The 22661-nt window shown below is 53.5% G+C and overlaps 2 protein-coding genes across 8 annotated transcripts in view; one reads left to right on the plus strand and one right to left on the minus strand.

Annotated features, from left to right (window-relative positions):
- SYT3 (synaptotagmin 3) lies at nucleotides 1-15043 on the minus strand. Of its 4 annotated transcripts, none has more exons than XM_047711489.1 (11): nucleotides 14950-15043; nucleotides 13805-13935; nucleotides 12136-12301; nucleotides 8640-9165; nucleotides 5776-6163; nucleotides 5393-5611; nucleotides 3449-3569; nucleotides 3099-3270; nucleotides 2841-2973; nucleotides 742-810; nucleotides 1-540 (listed from the first exon to the last, which is right to left on the minus strand). In XM_047711489.1, exons 3-10 carry the CDS (start codon nucleotides 12284-12286, stop codon nucleotides 745-747), a joined length of 1776 nt encoding a protein of 591 aa, XP_047567445.1. In that variant the 5' UTR covers nucleotides 12287-12301; nucleotides 13805-13935; nucleotides 14950-15043; the 3' UTR covers nucleotides 1-540; nucleotides 742-744. The 4 variants fall into 4 exon arrangements, with proteins under 4 accessions (XP_047567445.1, XP_047567446.1, XP_047567444.1 ...); XM_047711490.1 differs by having other exon boundaries at nucleotides 12136-12306; XM_047711488.1 differs by lacking the exon at nucleotides 14950-15043 and adding an exon at nucleotides 14569-14617.
- Nucleotides 13019-22661, plus strand: part of C17H19orf81 (chromosome 17 C19orf81 homolog) — a 16773-nt gene continuing 7130 nt past the window's right edge. Inside the window, exons 1-2 of one of the 4 annotated variants that reach the window (XM_047711495.1) lie at nucleotides 20741-20812; nucleotides 21475-21542. In XM_047711495.1, the coding sequence (XP_047567451.1) occupies nucleotides 20802-20812; nucleotides 21475-21542 (79 nt within the window). In that variant the 5' untranslated portion in view covers nucleotides 20741-20801. Of the gene's footprint in view, nucleotides 13126-20740; nucleotides 20873-21201; nucleotides 21543-22661 lie in introns of those variants that run through there. The other 3 variants (XM_047711494.1, XM_047711496.1, XM_047711493.1) reach the window with 3 other exon arrangements.

The raw sequence follows: 22661 nt of genomic DNA on the forward strand, positions 1-22661 counted from the left end.
CCCATGGTGTGTGTTTATTCTGGTGTTCGTAGCAGCAGCAGTGGGGGAATTGGCCAGACGCAGGGTGTGTTGAACAGAAAGGGTAGACACAGGTAGGGGTGTGTGTGTGTCTGTGTGTGTGTGTGTGTGTGTGTGTGTGTGTGTGTGTGTCTGGAGGAATACAGAGGATTAGTCTGCTGACAGTCACGGCGAGAACGAGGGTCAGGACACTCTCTTGGACAAACAGCAAAGAGACAGAAAGACGAAGGGTTTTGGGGGCTGGGGTCCCCCAGACATGCATGGCCCCTTGCCTGGAAGGGGAGCCCTGGGGAAGGGAAGACAGACACAGTGGAGACTGAATGCCCCCCCACCCTGAAACAGGGAGCCGGGCCCACCAGCCTCCCACCCTCACGTCCAGTGGGGTAGAAGGACGGGCAGGCCCAGGGCTGCCCTGCACCACGCAGCTCGGACGTTATGGCTTCAAGGAAATGAATTCCCAGTCCGGGCAGGAAGGGATGGGGTCCTGAGGGGGCCTGGTGCGATCCTGGGCCTAGGCCAGACCTACAAGATGGGGCAGGGAGGAGATGTCAGTGATGGCAGAGAGCAGGCCGGTGACCTGCTGTAGCTTCATCGACACCCCAGGGACCCGGTCCCTTGTCACTCCACCCTCTGACCCAGGAATCCAGACCCCCAGCCCCTCATCTCTTGGAGCTGGGAGTCCAGGACCCCAACCTCCTTCCTCCCCTGGTCTGGGTTCCTTACCCTTCACTCTGAGTTCTCTTTCTCTGACAATCCTTTGCTGCCTTTCGTGAAGGTGGACAAAGTCTTTTCCTGAATAAGGGAATCCAGAAGGTTAAGATATAGGGAACAGAGGCAAGACGACCGCTAATAATCAACATAGTAAGACATCAGACCTGTTTTCATCATTTGCAATTTTCTTTTTTCACTCAGCTCTGAAGTGATGGGCCAAGTGGTATTACAGTCCTATTCTATAGAGGGGGAAACTGAGGTACAAAGAAAAAGTCACTGGAAATGTGAGGCGAGATGAGGCTGCAGGGGCGATGGGGGAGACCCTTGCAAGGGGAGGGGGCTCAGAGAAGCTGAGGCTCTGTTTTGGAGGCTCTAGGGAAACAGGGAGGGCAGTAAGTAAAGGGGCAGGGTCAGTGCTGGGGGTAGAAAGACCCTCTGGGGCCAGGCACTATGGCACTACTGGCTGAAAGCCAAGGTCAGGACCCCACTCAGCCAGGGTTCCACTCCTCTCTGTGCTCCCAGCATTCCCCAGCACGAGCATAGCACACAGGAGCTCTGGAGAAGTTTGTGGAATGAGTGAGTAAATTAGAAGAATGAGTGGTGGAAGGAGGGAGTAGCTGCCATCTGTCTCTCTAAATAGAGCCACAGTCTTTTCAAAAATCACACTTGAGCTCTGTGCTCTGCTGCTTAAAATCCCTCCCCACCCGTGGAAGCCAAGTCCAAAGCAAGACCGAGCTACCGTCAGGACTGGAAGGAGTTCACCCTGGGTGCAAAATTTCAGGTGTGCCCAAACTCAGCACTCGAAATAAATACTATTGCAATGCAATATTTTTAAAAATCAAAATTAATCCAAAAAAATCCATGATGAGAAAAATATCAAATTTTAAATGGAGGCCAGTCCCATGTCATAGCAGAGCCTGAGACAAAAGGAAAAATCAGCAGCTTTATTTTTATGTATTTTTATGGGTATTTTTTCCTGGAAATTTAAAATAATTTAAAAAATATTGAAAACAATGAAGAGTATGTGTAGTGCAATTCACAGTACATTAAGTTTAAATGTTTATTTACACTCTAAACAGATTTTAGTATGATTTTACTGTCTTGGCTTTAATGACAGCAAATTCGTGGGTAATATTTTCAAAATCTACTTCTGCACTTTTTTGTTTGTTTGTTTGTTTCAAATGAGATAATGGCCATATTTGAAAATTTCTCTTGACCATGTGATAATCATAAAGGATTTTCGGTTTTAAAAAATTAGCAAGCTCATTCTTACGTGACCTACCGGCTCTGGTTATTTGCCCTTTTCCCCCTTCCCTCTCTGCTCCTGCCTCTTCCTGCTTAAGAGGAACCCCCAGCCCCCAGCCAAGCTCTTCCCCTGCGAGCTTCTCCCAACCTCAAAACCTTCACCTAAGCCCCTTCCTTCTCAATCTCCAGGCTTCTGCTCAAATGTCACGTCCACTGAGAGGCCCTTCAGGATACCCTAAGCCAAAGGGCACCCCCCATCCCTTGTCCAGATGTCCTCTACCTCCCAGACTTCCAAGCCTTTTGGACTACAATCCACAAGAAAAAAAAAATTGGCAGTACAATCCTTACAACGGGTGCTGCCCTGTGAAATTTTCTGTTCTGTTCTATCTTGATTTCATTTTCTTATGAAGAAAAAATTGTTGATCCCCACCCAGTAAACCACAATCTAGTGATTTTTCAATTGCAGCCTTCTTTAAACCAAACCAAACCCAACCCAACCCCCTCAAAACCCCAACCCTGTTCCATCTTATCACCCAGTTTTCCCCTTTTGTTTTGGGCTTAGCTCATGGGAAGTAATAGTAACTGACCCCTTGCTGAGCCCCTACTGACAGGCAGACACTGATCCTGCATTAACTCACCGAATCCTCACATCCGTCCTAACTTTAGCTACTATTAACAACCCATTTCCCAGTAGAATAAACAGACACAGAGAGGTTAAGCAAGGTGCTCTTAGTCACACAGCGCGAGCCGGGATTCCGACCCAGGCGGTCTGACTCCGCAGCCCATAAAGACGAATGCTCCGCGTGAATTACGGCATGAGCGCGGGAATGGCAGGGCCAGTGGCCCCGGGTGGCCTCCCCACTCACCTCCACCAGCTGATGCCAGTGCTCCACGGGCTTGCGGGGGTTGGCCAGCATCTCCGCCCAGTGCTCACGGCCGTGGGGGTCGGCAGCGTCCGGGCCCACGCGGCACACGCCGATCACCTCGTTGTGCCCGATGCTGGGGGTGCGAGCGGCGGTGAGCAGCGGGGGCGGGGGGGGGGGGGGGCGGGGGGGGGCGGGGCCTGGCCCCGCTTCACCCCCTGGCCTCCTGCCAGCCCCCGCCCGCCGGGCCACGCCCCTCACCAATCGTAGTCTACCACCGCGATGCTGAGCCCTACGCTCTCCACGCTCTCCGGGGCCACGTCGAACACCAGCGCCTCGTTGTACGTGGGGTTCAGCGTGTTCTTCTTGATGGAGGTTTTCCGCTTCTTCAAACGCCGCCCCTCACTGATCAGAGAGGCCTTCACGTAGGGGTCTGGGGGCGGGCATCGAGAGCACTGAACCTTGACTTCCTCCCTCAGACCCAGGGATCCAGCCCCTCAACCCCCTCCTCCCTCAGACCCAGAGTCCGGGCCCTCAGCCCCTCCTCCATCAGACCTAGGAGTCCAGGGCCCCAGATGCTCCCTCAGATCCCAGCGCCTCCTGGAACCCACCTGAGAAGCCGGTGAGGTCCATCGCTTTGAGGTTAGAGGCTTTGATGATAGTCACGGTGAGGCGCCCAGCCGTGGGGAGGTAGCAGAGTGAGAAGTTGAGCTCCCCAAGATCTGCCTTTTCCTGCAGTTGGGGAAAGGGTTCAACAATGCCCTGCCTTGGTCTCCCCACCCCCCAACCTCTCCCTCACTTGCTCTCCCTTCTGGAGCCTCCAGGTCTCCTCCCTGATATCCAGGACTGGGTTTCCCATCCACTCAACAATCTGACTTTGCCAAACCTGGTAACTCCCTGGCCACAGCTGCCTGCCACCAGCAAAGCCTATTTGTTCTGCAGGGAAGATTGAAAGAAGCATGAGGGAGGGGGGAGAGCAAGAAAGAGCCAGAGAGAGAGAGAAGAACACAGTGAGAAATATACTGTGACAGGGACCAAGACACTGAGAGATATAGTTAGAAAGGCAGACCCACAGAGTCCTAAAGTACGAAAACCCAGAGGAGGACTCTAGAGACCCAGAGATAGTGCTGGTCCAACAGAGAGATCAGAGGAACAGAGACTTCAGAGAGAGGAATAGAGAGCCCAGGAAGAGAGAGGGACAGAATCGCAGAGGAGAGAGACAGAGTTCGGCGGAGGTGTGTGTGTGTGTCAGAGCCCCCCAGCGCAGGAGATCTGGAGAAATTGGGGACAGAGACTTGGTGGAGGGTGTGGAGATCCAGAGAGAGTGATAGAGACCTCGGAAGGGGTGGGGGGAAGGGCAAAGACCCAGAGGGAGAGAGAAAGAGAGAGAAACCTACATGGAGCAGGTGAGGGACAGAGATCCAGACAGTGTGACAGGCACTGAGAAGAGAAGTCAGTCTTAGGGAAGGCAGGAGACACACCAACCTTAAGTGAGGCCGCAGGGGAGACAGAGCCTCCCACACCAACACACACACACAGATACCTGGAAGGGGGGTCAGCTAGCCAGGACTTCCAACCCACCCCCTGCTGGCCCTTCAGCTTCATCTGGGCCCCTGGCCTCCCAACTACACTGACCAAGGCCCAGGTCCCTGGACCCCCTCCACTCACTGTCCCTGATAGCAAACTGTGACAACCTAGACCTGGAGCTCCCGAGGACTGTCTGGGGTCCCCAGGTCCTGATCCTGAAACAAAAAAGCCAGTCGTTTAAGGAATGAATGAATGAATGAATGAAGACCTCCAGTGATAATGAGGGGCAAGGGAGAGAACGAGGAAAGATACACACAAGCAGGAGACAGGAGGGAGGCAGGGAGAGGGTCAGGACCCCTAACAAGCACGCAGGAGCCAGGCTTGGGGAACAACTAGATGGAAGAAGAAGGGAGGCTGGTGGGGGGGTGCTCCTGAGCACAATCTGGTACTGGGGGGAACAGGGGGGTGTCAGGACATAGAGGATCCAGGTATGTCTAAGGCCTGGGGGATCCGGCTCTCAGGAGCCAGGTGGAGACCAGAGGATGAGATTAGATCTGGAGGTCGTGGGTTCAAAACGTAAAATGTTCATAGATCAGAAGTGTTGGGGTTCAGGAAGCGAGGGAATTAGAAAACCAGGAGGTCAGAAGGTGAAGGGAGTCAGGAAAACAAAAGCTGGGAACTCCAGGGTCAGACAGGTGGAGGGTCAGGAATCTGGGGTCACAGCATGAAATTATGATAAAGTGGCTGGTGGGTACAGGGGTGTCTGTTATATTTCTCAGCTGTTACCATCAGATGTGAAAGGAGGTCAGAAGTTGGAAGATCTGGGGTCCAGACATGATGTCAGTATTTGACAGGGCGTCGGGGGCCGGGGGTCCTATTATAGCAATCTCTACACTGTGCTTGTGTGTTTGCAATATTTTGCAGTAAAACAAAATTTTAAAAGCCTGGGTGAAGAAGTTAGAAGGTTATGAAGTCCAAAGGCAAAGAGGTCAAACACTGAGGGGTCCTGGGTCCCCAGAAAGACTGACCGAGCCGCCCTCCACGATGTCCCTCCAAAGTGGGCGGTCGGGGGGCTGCTCAGCCAGCTCCAGGAGGTTGTCCAGCACCACTTGGCCGATGAGGTCGTGCCGCGAGAAGCGGTCGAAGTCATAGACACTGAAGTGCAGTTTGCGCTGGGCCAACTCAGCCAGCGGCACGGAGAACTGGAATGTCTCGTTGAACACAGGGTTCAGCGTCTTCCTGTGGACCTGGAGGGGTGGGCGAGGGAGGGAGACAGGCACCATTCCCATCAACCCCGCTTCCAAAGGACCCAGGAGTCCAGACCCACAACCCACTCCTCCCTCAGATCCAGGAGTCCGGACCCTCGCCCCTCCTCTGCGAGACCCGGATGTCCAGGACCCTTCCTCTGGACCTTGGTCTGGAACTTTTTCTTGCGGTCTGGGAGCAGGTAGATCTTGACGTAGGGGTCGGAGAAGCCGTTGGAGTCCTTGGCCGGGAGGTCCAAGGCCTGCAGGATCCGCACCACCAGCTGGTCTGAGCCATAGAGGTACCGCAGGGCGAAACTGATGCGGCCACAGGGCGCTCCCCCACCGGCATCTCCGGAGCCCGGAGCCCCGCCGCCGCGCCGGCCGCCTGGTCCAGTCCCCTGATACAGCTCTGGCTTGATCTGCCCGATGAGTTTGGCTTTTTCCTCCCCGCCCGGCAAGGGTAAGGGTAGGGCAGGCGGCCGCTCCTCACTGCCAGGGTCCGGCTGGGGGGTCAGGGTCTGCTGGGTGAGGGGCCGGGGTAGGGCCGGGTACCTGTGAGAGCGGGGAAGACCAAGGTGGGGTCACTGGCTGGGGGGTCTTTGACAGTATCTGAAGACCTGAGAGACTCCTCCCTGCCTCCTTCCCAAGGGCCACAGGCAAATGGCGACAGACCCCCCCACCTCTGCTCACTATGACCTTGAGCAAGCCACTTGCACTCTCTGAGCCTCAGTTTCTCCACCTTATTGAAGGATATCCCAGTCTCTAAGCTAGCTCCAGCTAGGATCTGCTTATGCACCAACTTCCAGAAGTCTCCTCCTGACCTCAAGTGCATAACCCAGAATAACTTCTCTGCAGACTCCTGGGGCCCCACACAACCCAGACCTCCTGAAGCTTCACCTGCCCTTCTTCAAATTCCCTCAACCTGTCTTAACCCTGGTCTCACCTCTCCTGCCTCACCATCACTCCACCTGGCCTGTCCTTTTTAAACTCCTTTCTCCACTGTCCACAAGTGTGTGTGGGACACTGGAATCCCAGAGCAGCCCCATCAGCAACCCTGGCTGCTTCTTCCCTCTCACACACATGCTTCCCCTGGACAAGCTCATCTGCACCCAGGTCTCCACACCCATCGACAGCACGGTGTCTGCTCAATCTGTTTCCTGGGCTCCAGCCGGGTAGGCCCCCAGCCTCATCCACCATCCACCAGACCCCACATACCCCACACACCCCTCATATTCTCTGCCAGGCTCAGCGCCTTCTCCCCAACTGGCTCCTTCTCCCCTGTGCTCCCCCTAGATCTGCAGATCAGACACCAGATCCATCCCCACCTCCTGTCCCCTCAAAGCCTGTCCCTTCCCTCTCCCAAATTTCCCCATCCATGGCTCTGGCTCCTTTTCCCTCTCCTGCAAGGACCATCACACCCGGGATGAAGTCCATGTGATGGGGTCCCTAACGATGGGCAGTGCTCAGCAGCCTCAGGTGTGCTGGAGGCACACATGGGTCTGGGCGGAGTAGGAGGGCTCAAGCTGTGGAAAGGGATGTGGTGGGGGAGGCTCCTTGAACTACAGATCCCCCAGCCACTCCTTCCTCCCAGGGTGACTTTGAGTAGGTCATTAACACCCTCTGAGCCTCAGTTTCTCCATCTGTATAATGGGGGAGGGGAGACCTGAGACCTGTGTATCTATCCGCCTCTGGAAGGCCTCCCCAGAGACCGCAAACTACAACTCCCATGAGACCCTGGGCCCCTGGTCAGGCAGGGGAGGAGACTACCTTCTCGCAGGACCATCTGGGACCCAAGACAATCCCTCTGAGGGCAGTTTCCCCTGATTGCTGCTCTAGGCTCCTCACACTCAACAAGACCCAGATACGCTCAGGGCTCCCTCAAACTCACTCCTCTTACAGGATCCTCTGACAACCCCACCATCCACCCAACTACCAGGCCAGGCTGGAGGCCTTCGGTTCCTCTTCCCACCCCTCCTACCCACCCCCAGCCATCAGTCCCAAGTTTCACCTCTCCTGCTCCCTGACTTTCTTTACCTCCTTCTCTCATCCCCATGCCCATAACCTCAGCTAAGCCTTATCCTCTCCTGCCTGGACTACTGGCTTCTAGTCCATTCCTCTAGCCCTATGTGGCCACAGAGAGGTCTTTCTGCACCCCGAACTGACCCTGCCCCTCCCGCTCACAGTGTTCCATGGCTCCCCAGTGCCCCCAGGACAAAGCCCCAGTCCCTCAGCCCTACATTCAAGGCCCCATGTGGTCTGGCCCTGCCTACATCCTAAGCCACATCTCCCTTTCTTTTTTCACACTTACTCTCAGGCCATAGTGACTGCTGGCAGTTCCCACAGTGCACTGTGACCTCCTTCCCCTCTCTCTTTTGCATGGGCCACTCTCTCCTCCTGGAATGCCCAGCTCGCACCCCTACCTCTGTGCCTGGCCAACTCTTCCTCATTCTGCAGGTCTCGGCCACAACACCTCCACCTCTGGAAGGCCCCAGCCTCTTCCCAGACTGGAACTGCGACTTCTCAGACTCCCACAGCTGTGGCCCCCTAAGCCACTTTCCAGCAGTACTGGCCTGGGTGGGAGGGGACAGCCAACACCCATCTAGGGTCTGGTTCATGTTAGGTGCTCCATTTCCATGTGCAGAATGAGGAATACAGAGCAAATGAACTCCAGGCCCTGCCACCAATCCTGGCTTAGGGTGAAACAGATGAATTTCTTTGTGTCTCAGGGCCTCGGGAGTCTAATCTTCATTCTCCTCCACCTTCCTGACCCCTGGAGTCCTATACCTTCTGAATCTGAGTCCAGATCTCTAGGGTCCTCCTCCCTTAGATCCTGAAGTCTAGGGCCCTAGCCTCCTTTGTCCCCAGGACCCAGGAATCCACACCCCAAGCCCCTTCCTGCCCCAGGACTCAGGACTCTGGACCTCTAGGCCTCTCCTCTTGCAGGGCTCAGGAGAACCATATCTGGGAAAGAGACACAGAGGAGGAACAGAAGTTCAGAGTGGAACCCCAGCCCAGTAGCCTGTCTCACCTGGTGGTGGGTGCCAGGCTTGTGACCTGCTGATGCGACTGGGCACTGGGCAAGCCCCCACCACTGGGGGGCAGTAGGAGCAGCCCAGAGCCTGCACCTCCCTCAGAGGGGAGTTCAGGAGATGTCTGGCTCGGTTTGACCCCAGCGGCCACTGCAGCTGCCGCAGCCTCTGGGTATGAGTCCATGTCCAAGTAGGAGGGCTCAGGGGGGTCAGAGCCCCCTAGGCTGCCTGGCTCCAGCAGCTCAGCGAAGGGCGGATGGTGGGCGGTGTGGGCATGGTGGTGTGGACCCCCCAGCAGAGGATGGCCACCCAGGCCAGCCCCCAGGTGGTGCCCACCGCCGCCTACCAGGCCTGCCAGCCCGACCCCAGGGCCTAGGTCTTTGCGCAGGGGGCCCCCGCCCACTGCTGAGCCTCCCTTGTCCCGCCAGGGCACCCAGCACAATTTCCAGGACACGAAGAGGGAGACGCCCAGAAGGACAATGCCACAGAATGTCACGATGACCGACAGCAGGCTCACGGAGATGTCTGGAGAGAGTGAGGACAAAGGTCAGGGGTCAGGGTGGGGTCACAGTTTATCCTCCCACTGCTGTCCCCAAGGAGCTAGCCTCTAGCATTTGTCATGCATTGTCCTAAGCACTTTACATATGTTACTTAAACTATGACCCACAAGGTCGGTATCACTATATAACCATTTTAAAGATAAGGAAACTGAGGCACAGACAGGTTGAGTGACTTGTGTTATGCTGCACAGGTAGTAAATGACAGATCTGGGATTTGAAAAAGCCATCTGTCTTCAGATGTGATGCTTAATCACTAGCCCATGCTGCCTCTCCGTAAGAGGACACACCATCTGAGGTACCACCAATGTCTCCCAAAATGCTCAGAGATGATCAAGGAGAGAGGAGGCTGCATGACACAGTTAGGCAGGTCAGGGCTCACATTTCTTCTGTGCTATGCTCAGGAACTTATCTTAAGCACTCTGAACCTTACATTCCCCATTTGCCAAGTAGGGAAAATCAGTCCTGCCTCTCAACTATGGTATTGAGGAGTGTAGGACGTAAAAACGTAAATAGCTGCATAGCCAGGATAGTCAGCATTGCAGTGGAATGTAGAGGCACACATTTCCTGAGTGGTTACTATGTTGCAGATCCCTAAGCGCTTTATTGGCAATAGCTTACTTTAGCTTACTTATGCCTGACAGGCACCCTAGGAGGTTGGCAACATTATTATGCCTGTCTTCCATAAAAGGAAACTGAGGGCAATAGACACAAAGTCTTCTGTATAGAGTTCCACAGCAGATCAGAGGTGTGTGTGTGTTGGGGGGGGGGGTGTCTCAGAATTTGGGTCTAGAGTGCCTAGCTCCAGAGCCCACGGTCTTCCTTATGCTGTCACGCGTCAATACTTCCCAATAAATGGTAGTTCAGACATGGATTTTTATTAGACTAACAAATCCTATTGCTGTATGTGTATCCATATGTATCCATGACCCTGCAGAGCCCACAACAGGCAGTGGCACTCTGAGCTTCCTACCTCCCCCCCCCCAACCCCTTAGGGTGTTCCTTTCCAAGTGACCGACATCTGCTCGGAGTTCCTGGGACCTGATGAAGAGCAGAGCAAGGGCTTTCCAGCCTCCTGAACATGGGAAGAATTGAGAAAAGGGGGTCAGGGGGCCATTTGGGAGGACAAGGCAGAGAAGAGGAGAGAAAAATCAGCTGCTTTCCCCTACCTTCAGCCTCACCCAGACCCTCTCCAAGTCAAAACATCAATCCTCCAAACTCTGTTGGATTTCTTGTTCCTGTCTGCCTGGTCTGGGGAGCCATGTGGGCTTGGCGAGGTGGAGTAGCTGGGCAGGAAAAAGATGAACCTTGCCCAAAGAAATGTTTGGCCCTTGATCGGCTCCTGGAAAGAACCTCTAAGCCCTTGGAACATCCTGCCTGCAAGCATTTTTGTTTATCTGAGGAAACTTGGACTATGTCAGATGGTCTATGTAACAATGTGATTGATGTTGGGGGACTGGGATGTATCAGCTTGGCCTCTGGAGGAGCTGGAGGTGAAGTTCAGCCCCACGGGCGGTCAGCCATGTCTACCTGACCGAGACCGAAGCTCACACCTGGTCTCTCCTGTACCCTATTCTATGTGACTTGCCCTTTGCTGTTCTTAACCTCCATCCTTTTGCTGTAATAAAACGTAACTGTGAGGAGAACAGCTTTTCTGTGAGTCCTTCTAGGGAATCACTGAAACTGAAAACAGAGACCACAGGTGGGCTTGGGGAGCCTCAAATTGTGGTAGTATGCTAGACTTCCTGGGATCAAATCTGGCTCTTTTGCTTACAGGTTGTGAGTCTCTGAGCAAGCAACCGCAGTTTTCGGGACCTCATTTCTCATCCCTGTCCCTGGATACCCCCCACACAAGGTGCCGAGCTCTGCCCTGCACGCAGCAAGTAGGACTGTCATTATAACCTTGAGGCATGTGCTTCCTCGGGGTTCCTCATCTGGACAAGGGCACTCATAATATTTCCTTGCTCTCAGAACCCTGCTGCTTCCTAGATGGGTGACCTTGGGCAAGTCACTTCACCCTTCTGAGTCTTCCCCCCCCCCCCATCAAAAATAGGGACTATAGCTACCACAGAGGGTCGTTGTGAGTGGTTGATGAAATATGCCAAGGATCTTGCATGCTGCCTGGTACACAGTTAGTGCTCAATAAGTACATCCCAGCATTTATTGAATGACCACTGTGTGCCCAGCTTGTTCTAAGCACTTCACATGTGTTAAGTCATTTGAATCTCTCAGTTGCCCCAAGAGGTAGTCACTTTTATTATCCCCATTTTTGGGAAGAAACTGAGGCACAGAAGAAATATTATTTGCCTAAAGTCATCCAATAGTAAGTAGGGGTGGTGGGATTTGAACCCAGACTGGTCAGACAGCCTGACTTAAGAGTCTAAGCTTTGGGGCACCTTGGTGGCTTAGTCGGTTAAGCATCCAACTCTTGGTTTTCAGCTCAGGTCATGATCTCAGGGTCGTAGGATTGAGCCTCATGTCAGACTCCATGCTCAGTATGGAGTCTGCTTGGGAGCCTCTCTCTCCTTCTCCCTCTGTTCCTCCCACTGCTTGTCCTCACTTTCTCTCTCTCTCTCTCTCTTTCTCTCAAATAAATAAATAAAATCTTAAAAACAAAAAGAGCCTGAGCTTTTAAGCCCTATGCAAGATGCACAAAAGGTGTGTGAAGGGGATAAGCATATGGCTGGGGGAGGGGCCTGGGCAGGAGGCTCACAGGACCAAACCCAAAAGATCAGGGTCAAATGGCCCACCCAGCTCCTTCTCCTTAGATCAGAGGTTTGGGAGACCAGCAGCAGGCAGGATGGAGGGGAGACTCTAAGAGGGACTGGCCATGGGCACCTAGGAAACCGAAAGCTGAGCAGGTCTGCTCTGAATCTCTGAAAATACTGAATGTAGGGGACAGGGGACTGGCTGAGATAGCCTGGGGGGAGGTGCTGACCTGCATCTGGGCCCCGGGGATAGCCTCGAATTCGCAGGTCGTTGAACTCCTGGCACCTGTCACTGGTGTCGGCATCTCGGACCCGTGCACAGAGGTCTGAGACCAGGATGAGTGCCCGCCGGCAGAGGTCATCCTCGTAGTCGCCTGACATGGTAGCCGGTGGGTTCTGTGCTTGGAAGGGGCCAGACAAGGGTGCCGATGGGGAATGGGATTGAGGGAGGGGTTGATAAGGGAGAAAAAGAGAAAAGGAAGGATAGGCGAGGGGACAGAGATTGGGAGTAGATGGACAAGGGGATGTAGATTAGGGAGGGATAGACAAGGAGAAAGAAATTAGGGGCAGATAGACAGGAGACTGATTCGGGGTGCAGGCAAAAGGACAGTAACGGGTTGGACAAACAAGGGGATGGAGATCAGCATGAATGGACAAGAGGACAGAGAATAGGGACAAACAGACAAGGAGAAAGAGACAAGCAAGGCCAGTCCCTTGGAGATTAAGAATGCACGATAAACGGATAGACAGACAAGGAGACAGAGATTAGGGGTGCACAGACAAAGGACAGAATTTAGGCACGGGCAGAAGAGGGGACAGCTGTTCATGGCTCATGCATTCAACAAATATTCGTTGAGCACCAACTACATGCCAGGCTCAGTGCCAGCAGCTGCAGATCCAGCAGATCCACACATTTCCCGACTTCTTGGTGTTACAATCCAGTAAGAGGAGACATGGAGTAAACAAGTCAACAAACACACATAAACAAACAAGACAGGCTCACATTGTGAGAAGTGCCCTGAAAGAAATAGTTGGATATGTCACAAAGGGACAGGAGGTGGGCAGTTGTGGGGGAGGGCTCTCTGAGACCTGAAGGATGAGATGCAGCTGGCCACGGCCAGCAGGTGGTGGGGCTGGAGTGGGGAAAGCAACCCAAGCAGCGGGAATAGCATGAAGAAGGGCTTGGCGGGTTCAAGGAATGGGAAGGAGGCCAGATCCAGGTAGAAAGAATGAGGGCCAGGAGAGAGGGAGGGATGAGATTGGAGAGATAAGAGTGTGGTGGTGGGTGGGGTGGGATGGAAGATGCAGGGTGCAGAGATAGGGACCAAGTTGAGAGAGAGATAAGGGGAGGGGAGACAGAGATACCGGGAAGGGCAAACTGGGGCCCAGAACAGAGGGACAGATGAGCAGACAGAGAGAAAGTCAAGGATTGAGATTTGGGATGGACTAAGCATAAAGAATGGACTAGTGTGTAATTTATGAGAGTGTGAGAGATAGGCGGACAGAGGGACTGTGTAAGTGCCAGGACAGAAATATCTTTGAAAGGGAAACAGTGGTGGGAAGAATGGATGGGGAGCAGAAATAAAAGACAGATGGACAGACAATGGCCAGAGACCACAGATGGGCAAAAGGATACAAAGGAGGGCTGGGCAGACAGACATGGGTGCGGAAGGACGATCGGATGGGGGTGGGGCATAAAAGCGAGAGGATGGGGAGAAGGAGGTGGATGTGGGGAGATGGGAATTAGCCACACATGGTTTGGAGCGAGACATCAGAGATGGACTGGAAGGAGAGTGCAGGGAGAATATAGGGGCGGACGGACCAGAGATCACAGATGGACAGGTGTCGTGGGGGTACTGCAGAAGGCCAGGACTCTGAGACAGGCATGGTCAGACTCACCTGCGCTTATCCCTGCCGTGTCCTGGGTGGCAGCCGAGGTGGCGGCTGGCGGCAGCCCATGGGGGTTGTAGGACGGACAAGGGGCTGCGGACCCGTCCCCACGCGCCAGGTGGTGGGAGGAGGAGCTGAATCTGGAGGCCGCGGCCAGGAGAAAAAGCTTAGTCCGAGCCTCACGTCTTGTCCTACTCGGAAGGGCTGCTCGACCCCAGGCGACCCCCTGGCAGTCCAGCCACCCCCTCCCACCTCCCGGGCCCCAGCTCCCGCTGAGCTTAGACACTACAATTCCCAGCAGGCCTTGCGCTAGCGCGGCTAAGACTTCACAGACCCGGCGCTGCATGGGCTTCTGGGAGTTGAAGTCCTTAATGCCTCTCCCGGCTGCAGAGAGGATGGGAATTTTTTTTTGGAGGTGGGGGGGTTATGAGATACCGGGGTCCCAAGGCGCTGCAGGGGGGAGGAATGATGCCCTGGACCTCGAGAGGTCGCGGAGTCTTAAGTCCTCAAGAGCCATGGAGTAGGTAAACGATCCCCACGCCCGGGGGATCGGTGGGCGAGGCTGGGGTACAGCTAGGTGTTTCGGGACCCCCCCTTTCTCGGGCCACGTGCCCCTCCCCCGGGGCGGCCAGCGAGCGCTGCAGCAGCCGCACTCTCTGGCTGGAGATCCGCGTGCCTCTGCACTTACCCCCGCCCCCACGCGCTGGGGCCGCCCCCCAGGATCGGCCTGGGGCGGGGGCTGGGGCAGGGGGAGGGGGGAGGAGCGGACTCACCCGGAGCCGCCGCCGCCGCCGCCGCCGCCGCAGCAGCCCCGCGCGCCCGCCGCGGTGCCGGCTCAGCTCCTCCCCCAGCCCCTGGCGCAGGTCCGCGGCTCCTCCCTTTGCACCCCCTCCTTTCCTCCCCTCTGAACCTGCGGCTTGAAAGCCGAAATCGCGCGGCCGCAGCAAGGAAGGAGGTTGGTTTCCCGGGACCCAGGCGTCCGAGACCCAGCTCTCTGACCCAGTGGAAGAAAGATCCAGCTGTCTAGGATCATGACCTCCCGCTCCCCCAGGATTCAGGGGTCCCGGTCCCCAGCCCCTCTTCTCCCAAATGGAAAAGTCTGGGACCCCAGTCACTTCTCCTCCCGGAACCCAGGGTACTGAGCTCCCACTCACACAATTCTCTCATCGAGGAATCCACCCCTCGCGGCCCACTCGTCCCGGGGCCTTTCCTTCACAGGACCCAGGAGTAGAAGTCCTCCCGGGTCTGGGGAGCTCTGAGGGCTGGAGGTGGGATGGGAGGCGGGGCCTCAGAGTTAGCGGGTCTGGAGACTCTCAGCCAGGTGCGACGATTAGCAGGAACTGGAGTTTGGATCCTGCCGGGCCGGCTCCTGCCTGTGTGACCTCAAGCTCTTTGCTCTTGAGGTCCAGTGTGCTCTTCCAAAAAATATAGACAATAAACTTGTTTCCAAAGGGATCCAGACGTTTGACAAACCAGACAATAGAGGTAAAGCGCTGGCACCAAGTAGGTGCTTAATGACTTTCTCAAAAGCAGCAAGTAAGAGTTAATGCCCTATTAATAGCAGTTAATAATAATTGCCACTGACTATAATCTGGGCACTGAGCTAAGTGCTTGAAAAGCACCCATTTAATCTCCACTTTGGCCCTATTAGGTGGGTACAGTTATGCTATTCCCATTTCACAGAGGAGGAAACCGAGGTCCATAGAGGTTAAATCTCTTGGAGAGGACCCAGAACCTCAGAGTCATTGCAGCAACGGGCAGGGGTGGCTGGGAGGCCCCTCAGTCTTCTTTAGTGCTGCCCTCCCCACACCCAGTGACACTCATATAAATATATTCTCTAAGTAAAAAATTACTTTCTTCTGCCAAGGCAGCTTTAAGGCAAGTTCCCTCCCTTTAACTAAATTCCATCTCCCTCCCCACATATTGCTACCTATGTATATATACATTTGCAGTCCTTGTCACACTGTAGAATCACCCAGAAATGCCTCCCAGGTTCACCTTGAATCCTATCCTCAGTGCTTCTCCATTCTCTCTGATGGACTTGCATTTGCACCCAAGGAAGCCTGCACGGGGGGAGGGGGGCACATGCCCAGATGGAGGCACACAGGTCCATGCAGCTCAGAGCCCACTCACAATGAGGCCCGCACACCCAGCTGGCCTGCCCAGAGTCCACAGGCAGCCTCTGCCCCGTTCCCCAGGAGAGATTCACAGAAGGAAGTATGCAGCAATGCATACACTCAGAGATGTGTGTGCATGGGTGGGCTTGCCAGACTTCCATGACACATCTCCAAAGAGACAGCTTCTCATTGGCTGGCAGCTGTAGGGTACCAGTTGCACCTGTGGTTTGGGAAATGGCAGAGCCAGGCTCCAATCCAGGTCTCTTTTTAGTATTGTGTGTGAATGGTTTATATTCTCAATGCCTCAGTTCCCTGTCTGTAAATGAGTATAGTTTATGTATTATTTATTTAACTTATTTTTTTTAAGATTTCATTTAAATCTTTAAAAAGAGAGACGGGGGAGAGAGGGCACAAGCAGGGGGAGCAGCAGGCAGAGTGAGAGGGAGAAGCAGGCTCCCCACTGAGCAGACAGCCCAACGTGGGACTCCATCTCATGGCCCCTGAGCCGAAGGCAGTCACTTAACCAACTGAGCCACCCAGGTGCCCCGAGGGTAGCTTTTTAAAAGCCCAGATTCCACTTCATTAAGTTATTTTGAGGATTAAATTCATATGAGGTGGTTAGAAAAAATGGTTATTATTTAGTATTGTCATAATTAGTAATTATATGCATTTGCTCATGTACTTTTTCTCTCTTTCAAAGTAAACTCTGCAGCCAACTCTGGGGCTTGAACTTATCCCTGGAGATCAAGAACCGTATGCCCTACTGACTGAGACAGCCAGATGCCTGCTCACATACTTTTTAACTGCATTTGACAATGAGGAAACTGAGGCTCAGAAAAAGGAAATGTCCTGCCTGAGGTCACATGCCTAGGAAGTGTCAGAGGTGAGTTTCAAAGCCATATGGGTCTGAATCTAGACCCTTGCATTCAGCCTCTACATTGTTTGCCTCCAGGAAGTTTGAGGACCTTGCCTGTCACAGCTTCTGGGAGTGTAGAACAGCATAGAGTACTGGACAGGGAGGGAACCAGGAGACAGTCCTCCATATTCATTTCATTCCATCCATACTGTCATTTGTTAAATACTTATTAAGCATAGGGATGCCTGGGTGGCAGTCGGTTAAGTGTCAGAATCTTGGTTTTGACCTCAGTCTGTAATCTCAGGGTCGTGAGATCGAGCCAGCATTGAGCTCCACGCTCGGCATGGAGTTTGCTTGAGATTCTCTCTTCCTCTCCCTTGGCCCTTCCCGCTCATGTGCTTGCTCTCTCCAGGCACCAGTGATCCAGCTAGGAACAAAGCAGACAGAAATCCAAGTCTTGTGAGGGCCCATGGTCTGGTAGAGGACACAGAGAGTCATCAAATAAATATCTATACGGGGGTGGCTGGCTGGCTCAGTCAGAAGAGCATGCAACTCTTGATCTTGAGATCATGAGTTTGAGACCCACATTGGGTTAAGTAGCGATTACTTGAATAAATACAACTTAAGAAAAAAACTATATGTATTAGAATCAATGCTTTGTGTGTCTGAGGATGTCACGGAAGGCTTCCCTGAGGAAGTGACCGAGTAATGTCTGAACTGAACTCAGAAGGGTGAGTAGGCATAAACCAGGTGAAGATGGGGTAGGGGAGGAGAAGTGCTCCAGCAAGAAGGAACAGCCTGTTGGAGGCCTGGGGCAGCAGGGAGTTTGGCTCACTGAGGACTGCCAGACACATAAGCTCTATGGGGGAAGCACTTTGTTTTGTTTATTGCTTTATCCCTGCTGCCTGGTGCATTGCCTGGCACACAGTAGGGACCCAATATGTATGGATTGGTTGAATGAAGGAGTGAACAAGTGCATGAAAAAATAGAGGAATGTATGAATGTGTGTATGTATGGATGGATGGATAGATGGGTGGATGGGTGGGCGGATGGGTGGACAGATGGGTGGATGGATAGATGGACGGGTGGATGGATGGATAAATGGATGGATGGATGAGCGGATGGATGGATGAGGGGGTGGGTGGGTGGATGGATGGATGGATGGGTGGTTGGGGGGATGGATGGATGGATGAATGGATGGATGAGTGGACGACTGGAGGATTGGATGCATGTATGGGTGGATGGGTGGGTGGATGAAGTGATAGTTGGATGGGTGAATGGTTCAGTGGGTGGATGGGTAGGTGGATGGATGAGTGATTGGATGAATTTGTATAAATACCTACAGATTCACACACAAATATTCCGGGAAATAGATGCAGCTACACACCCAGAGACATGCACACATGTGTGTAAACAAAGATTCACCTCTTCTGGTGCTGCTCCTGGAGAGAACAAACACCAAGAAGTTGGCCGAGCTGGCTAGGGCCTGTGTGGATGAAGATGCAGGGAGACAAACCTTTTGACCAGGGCTAGAACTAGCCCCACCCCCACTGCGGCACTGACATAATTTCTGGAATAGGAAGAAAATGCCGATTCAGGGATTTGTGTCCCAGGCTGTGAGCCAGGCCAGGGAGTGGGACAGGAATGGCCCAAGAGAGATGAGGTGAATGGTAGAGGGAGGCATATGGGGCTAAAACAGAGAATAAGACAGAGAGATAGAGAGACACAGAGAAACAGAGATGGAGAAATAGAGCAATGGAGACAGAGATATGCAGAAAGCTATAGAGACACAGAGAATAAGAAATGAACAAAGAAAGAAACACATGACATAGAAATTCAAATTCAGGGGCGCCTGGGTGGCTCAGTGGGTTGAAGCCTCTGCCTTCGGCTCAGGTCATGATCTCAGGGTCCTGGGATCGAGCCCCGCATCGGGCTCTCTGCTCAGCAGGGAGCCTGCTTTCTCCTCTCTCTCTGCCTGCCTCTCTGCCTACTTGTGATCTCTGTCTGTCAAATAAATAAATAAAATCTTAAAAAAAAAAAAAGAAATTCAAATTCAGACACAGAGCGAGATGAGGCAGGATTCCAGAGATGAGAGAGGAAGAAAAATAAAGACATGGAGAGAAGTGGAGACACAGGAAGATGGAAACATAGAGACCCAGACTCTAGAGGGAAGATGAGAGAGACACAGATGGAAAGAGAGCAAGAAGAGAACACCTAAAGAGGGGGAAAAAAAGAGCTCCAGAAGAGATGGCTAAAACTGGGCTCAGAGAGGGGAGGACATTTGCCCAAGGTTACACAGTCTGGACATAGCATTTGATGCTGGTCTGTTGAGGGCCAGTGGGGTTGGGGCTGCTGAGCATGAGCCACAGTGATAGAGAGAAATAGTCTCTCTATCTAGCTGCTGGTCTGCCAGGGCAGGTAGACACAAGACCAAATCCCTGAGCAAGACAGAATGGACCATGTTTAGTCTGGGAAAGAAGGAGACAAAGAATGAACAAAGGAAGGAGACAAAAAACACAGCTAGGAGGAGGAGGAGGCGTCAAAGAAGGGTTCTGGAGGAGGGGGCATTTGGGCTTCTTATTAAAGGGTGAGAGCATTTGGGCTTAGGGAATTGAGGAAGAGCATTCTAGGCAGAAGGCACAGAATGTGAAGAGTGAAAACAGGAGTGGGGTGGGAGGGATTTGAGAATGTTGAAGGGGCGGGGTGGGACAGGAGAGTGGGACCAGATTGCAGATTTCAAATTCCTGGCTGAGAAACTGCATCATTGTCCAGGGGCACTGGGGAGCCATGGGAGGGCTGCCAGCTGGTGAGGGGCAGGGTCAGCTCTGGGTGCAGAAGGATGCCTCTGGAACCCTGCAGGGAAAGGAATGAGGAGGGGAGGGCAAGAGGAAGGTTGTAGTGAGGGTCCAGGCAGGAGAGGATGAAGCCTGAGTGTCAGGACTGTGGGAATGAAGAGGAAAGGAAGCAGTAGAGAGAGGCAGGAGGGATGAAGCTTGGAGATTGAGGGGCTGTGGGGGGTAGGTGTGCCTGTGGTCATGGGAATGAAAGATGTTCTCTGTCCCATAGGGTTGGAGTTGGCCACTGAAAATGGAGAAGGACAGCCTGCTAGGAAAGAAAGACATGAGGGTGCTGAAAGGGAGACAGAGCCACAGAGGAACTGAGGATGAAACTGGGTCTATTTAAGTGAGCACTGTTTTAATTGCCAATGACAAGAGACTCAAATGACTGAAGCAAAGGAGGGAATTCATTGGGTAAATGAAGGCTTCAGGCATGGCTGGATTTACGTCTCCCAATCATCATCAGGAATCTGCATCTTTGGTCTCTGTTCTCCTCGTGTTGTCTTTGCTTTTGGGCTCATTCTCTCCCCATATAGTTATGAGAGCCCCCAGCAGCTCCAACCTAGACTCGGCCAGCCCAGCAAGCTTAGCAGAAAAAGAAAGATCCTCTTTTATAACAGGTCCAGTAAAAGTGCAAGGCTGGACTCTATCCTATATTGATTTTTAAGCTCACTCCTGAAGAAATCACTCAGAAAATCAAGGCACTACTCCCTAGAAAGCAGAGAGCCTGTGCTTATCAAGTCAAGGCAGAGACCATCTTGAAGGGGAGAATAGAATACTAGAGATATAAGTGACAGGGACAGAGAGGGGAGGACAGACAGAATAACTAAGAAAGTCCTGCCTCTTCTCCCACACTTCCTGCTGCTGAGAGCTCTGCAGACACAAAGAAAGACATGCTTAAGGAACACCAGTGTGGCACAACCCCTTCACTCCTGCACCTGGGCCCAGGAGCCCCCAGACCGTGCACATCCACCCCTGGATCCAGGAATCTGGTTTCCCACTCCCCTCCTCCCATTGACCCAGAGGATCCCAGCTCCCTCCTTCCTCAGACCCAGAGTTGGAGTTCCCAGCCCCTCCCCCTCCTTCTGGAGGTACCATGGCGACCAGGCCCCCTGTCCACCTTTCCCTCCCCCTTACAGAATCCAGTTTCTGTTTGAATCTGGCCTGTGTCTAACCAGTTCCTGAGTGAGACAGGGATGATCGGAGGGCAAGTGGGACCAGAAAGGGGATGACAGAGGGCAGGGGAACCAGTTATGAGAGAAGAGAGGTGAAGAAAGATGGGAAAAGGAGACTGGGAAGAGACGGGGAGAGAAGTAGGGAGACAGAGAGAGGGTGGTAGGCTTGGAGAGAGGCAGAACACTATGAAGAGAAGGAGGGAAGGAGGGCTGGGGAAATGTTGGGGAAACTAGGGGAGAAGGAGACTGGGGGGATGGAGGGAGGGAGGGGGAGAACAGTGGGGAGGAAGAGGGCAGAGAAATCAAGGGAAAGCGTAGAGGAGAGATGCAGAGAGATCAGGGGGAAAAGATGGGGAGAGAGGTGGAGAGGGACAGAGAGATGGGGAGAGAAGGAGGATGAGAGAGGGACAGGGCCAGAGAGAGGCAGAGAGTTGAGGAGAGGGGAGAATGGAGAAAAAGCAGGAAAGTGGCAAAGAAGGGATCGGGGCACACAGGAACTGGACCTCACTGGGTTTCCAGGGCTTAGGGGAACCCAGACTCCTATGTGGCCTCAGCCTTCCAGTTCTTCCTTATTTTCCCCCCGGGGCTTTAGAGATGAGGAGGAGACAGCAGTGGGGGGAAGGAGCTGGGGTGGGTGGTCCAGTCAGGACCCTTCTCCCCATCCTCCTGAGACATACCCCACCCACCTTCCCAGGATGCAGCAAGAGGTGGAGACCCTGTGCTCCTCCACCGTGGGCAACCCCAGCATGCACAGGGAGGCAGGTACTGAGCACTGTGTGTGTGTGTGTATTGGGGAGAATGGGGGGGGGCCTTCACCCACGCCCCATATGGTAACCCTGGATTGTAGTGTGGCCTTAGGCTAGTCACTGGCCTACCTGAAAGCCACCCCAGACTCCGTCGTTGACCAGATTCATGGGCAACACCCCTTGGACTTCAAACTACATTTGTCATGAGCCTTTGCAGTTTCCTGGCCAGTGGTCTGGACCCAGAACTACATTTCCCATGAGCCTCTGGGGACTTCACAACCCTCTGAGGCTATTGTCTCCCTAGGTGCTCTGCCCTGGTCCCTCACACTCTCCTTTTCTCCCACACTGAGCTCAATAGCTTCCCCCAAAGTCACTCCTCCTCCCTCTTTCCCATCCTCAATGGTCCTACTATCAACCTGGTCACTGGGCTAGACCACTGGTACTGGCCGTCCCTTCCCATTTCCTTCCACAGCCATCAGTCTGCATCTTCCGGCCCATTCCCTGTGTCCTCTGCCTGTCTCTCCATCCCCAGAGCCCCAACTCAGGTCTTGTCCTCTTCCACATGGATGCTTTCTCTACCTAACTCCCAGTTCAGTTTTCCCTCCTAAGCCCATCCCCCACTTGGCTCCTGCAGGGTCTTCTGACCACCATCGCCGACCCTGCCTCTCCTCTGCTCACACCTCTCCTTCCTTCTTCATCACCTTCAGGATAGAGTCCCAACCCCTCAGCCTCAGACCCCGTGTGGTCGGCCACCAGCTGTCAACTTCAGCCTCACGTTCCAGGGCTCCCTACCTACACTCTGCTTTAGCAGGGTCATTCATTTAGCACTCAGTCAACATTCACTGAGTAGCATTTTGGTGAGGATGCATTCGGCTAGCATGCAATAGAAATTGGACTTGGTGTAGTATAAAGAATAGGAGGACCATTATCACCCAAACAGAAGCCCAGAAGTGGAGCATGGTTTGGGTTTGGTTGAGTCAGCAGCTCAGTGATATCACTGAGGACCAGATCCTATTTCACTGCCTTTAGGCCTGGGATGTGTGTCCTTTGCACACCAGCTTACTCACCACAAAACGGCTGCCACAGTCCCAGGTATCACTTGCCGAGGTCTTCATCTTAAAAACTCCCAAATTAT

This window comes from Lutra lutra, chromosome 17 (assembly GCF_902655055.1).
Source record: "Lutra lutra chromosome 17, mLutLut1.2, whole genome shotgun sequence".
Lineage (NCBI taxonomy): Eukaryota > Metazoa > Chordata > Mammalia > Carnivora > Mustelidae > Lutra > Lutra lutra.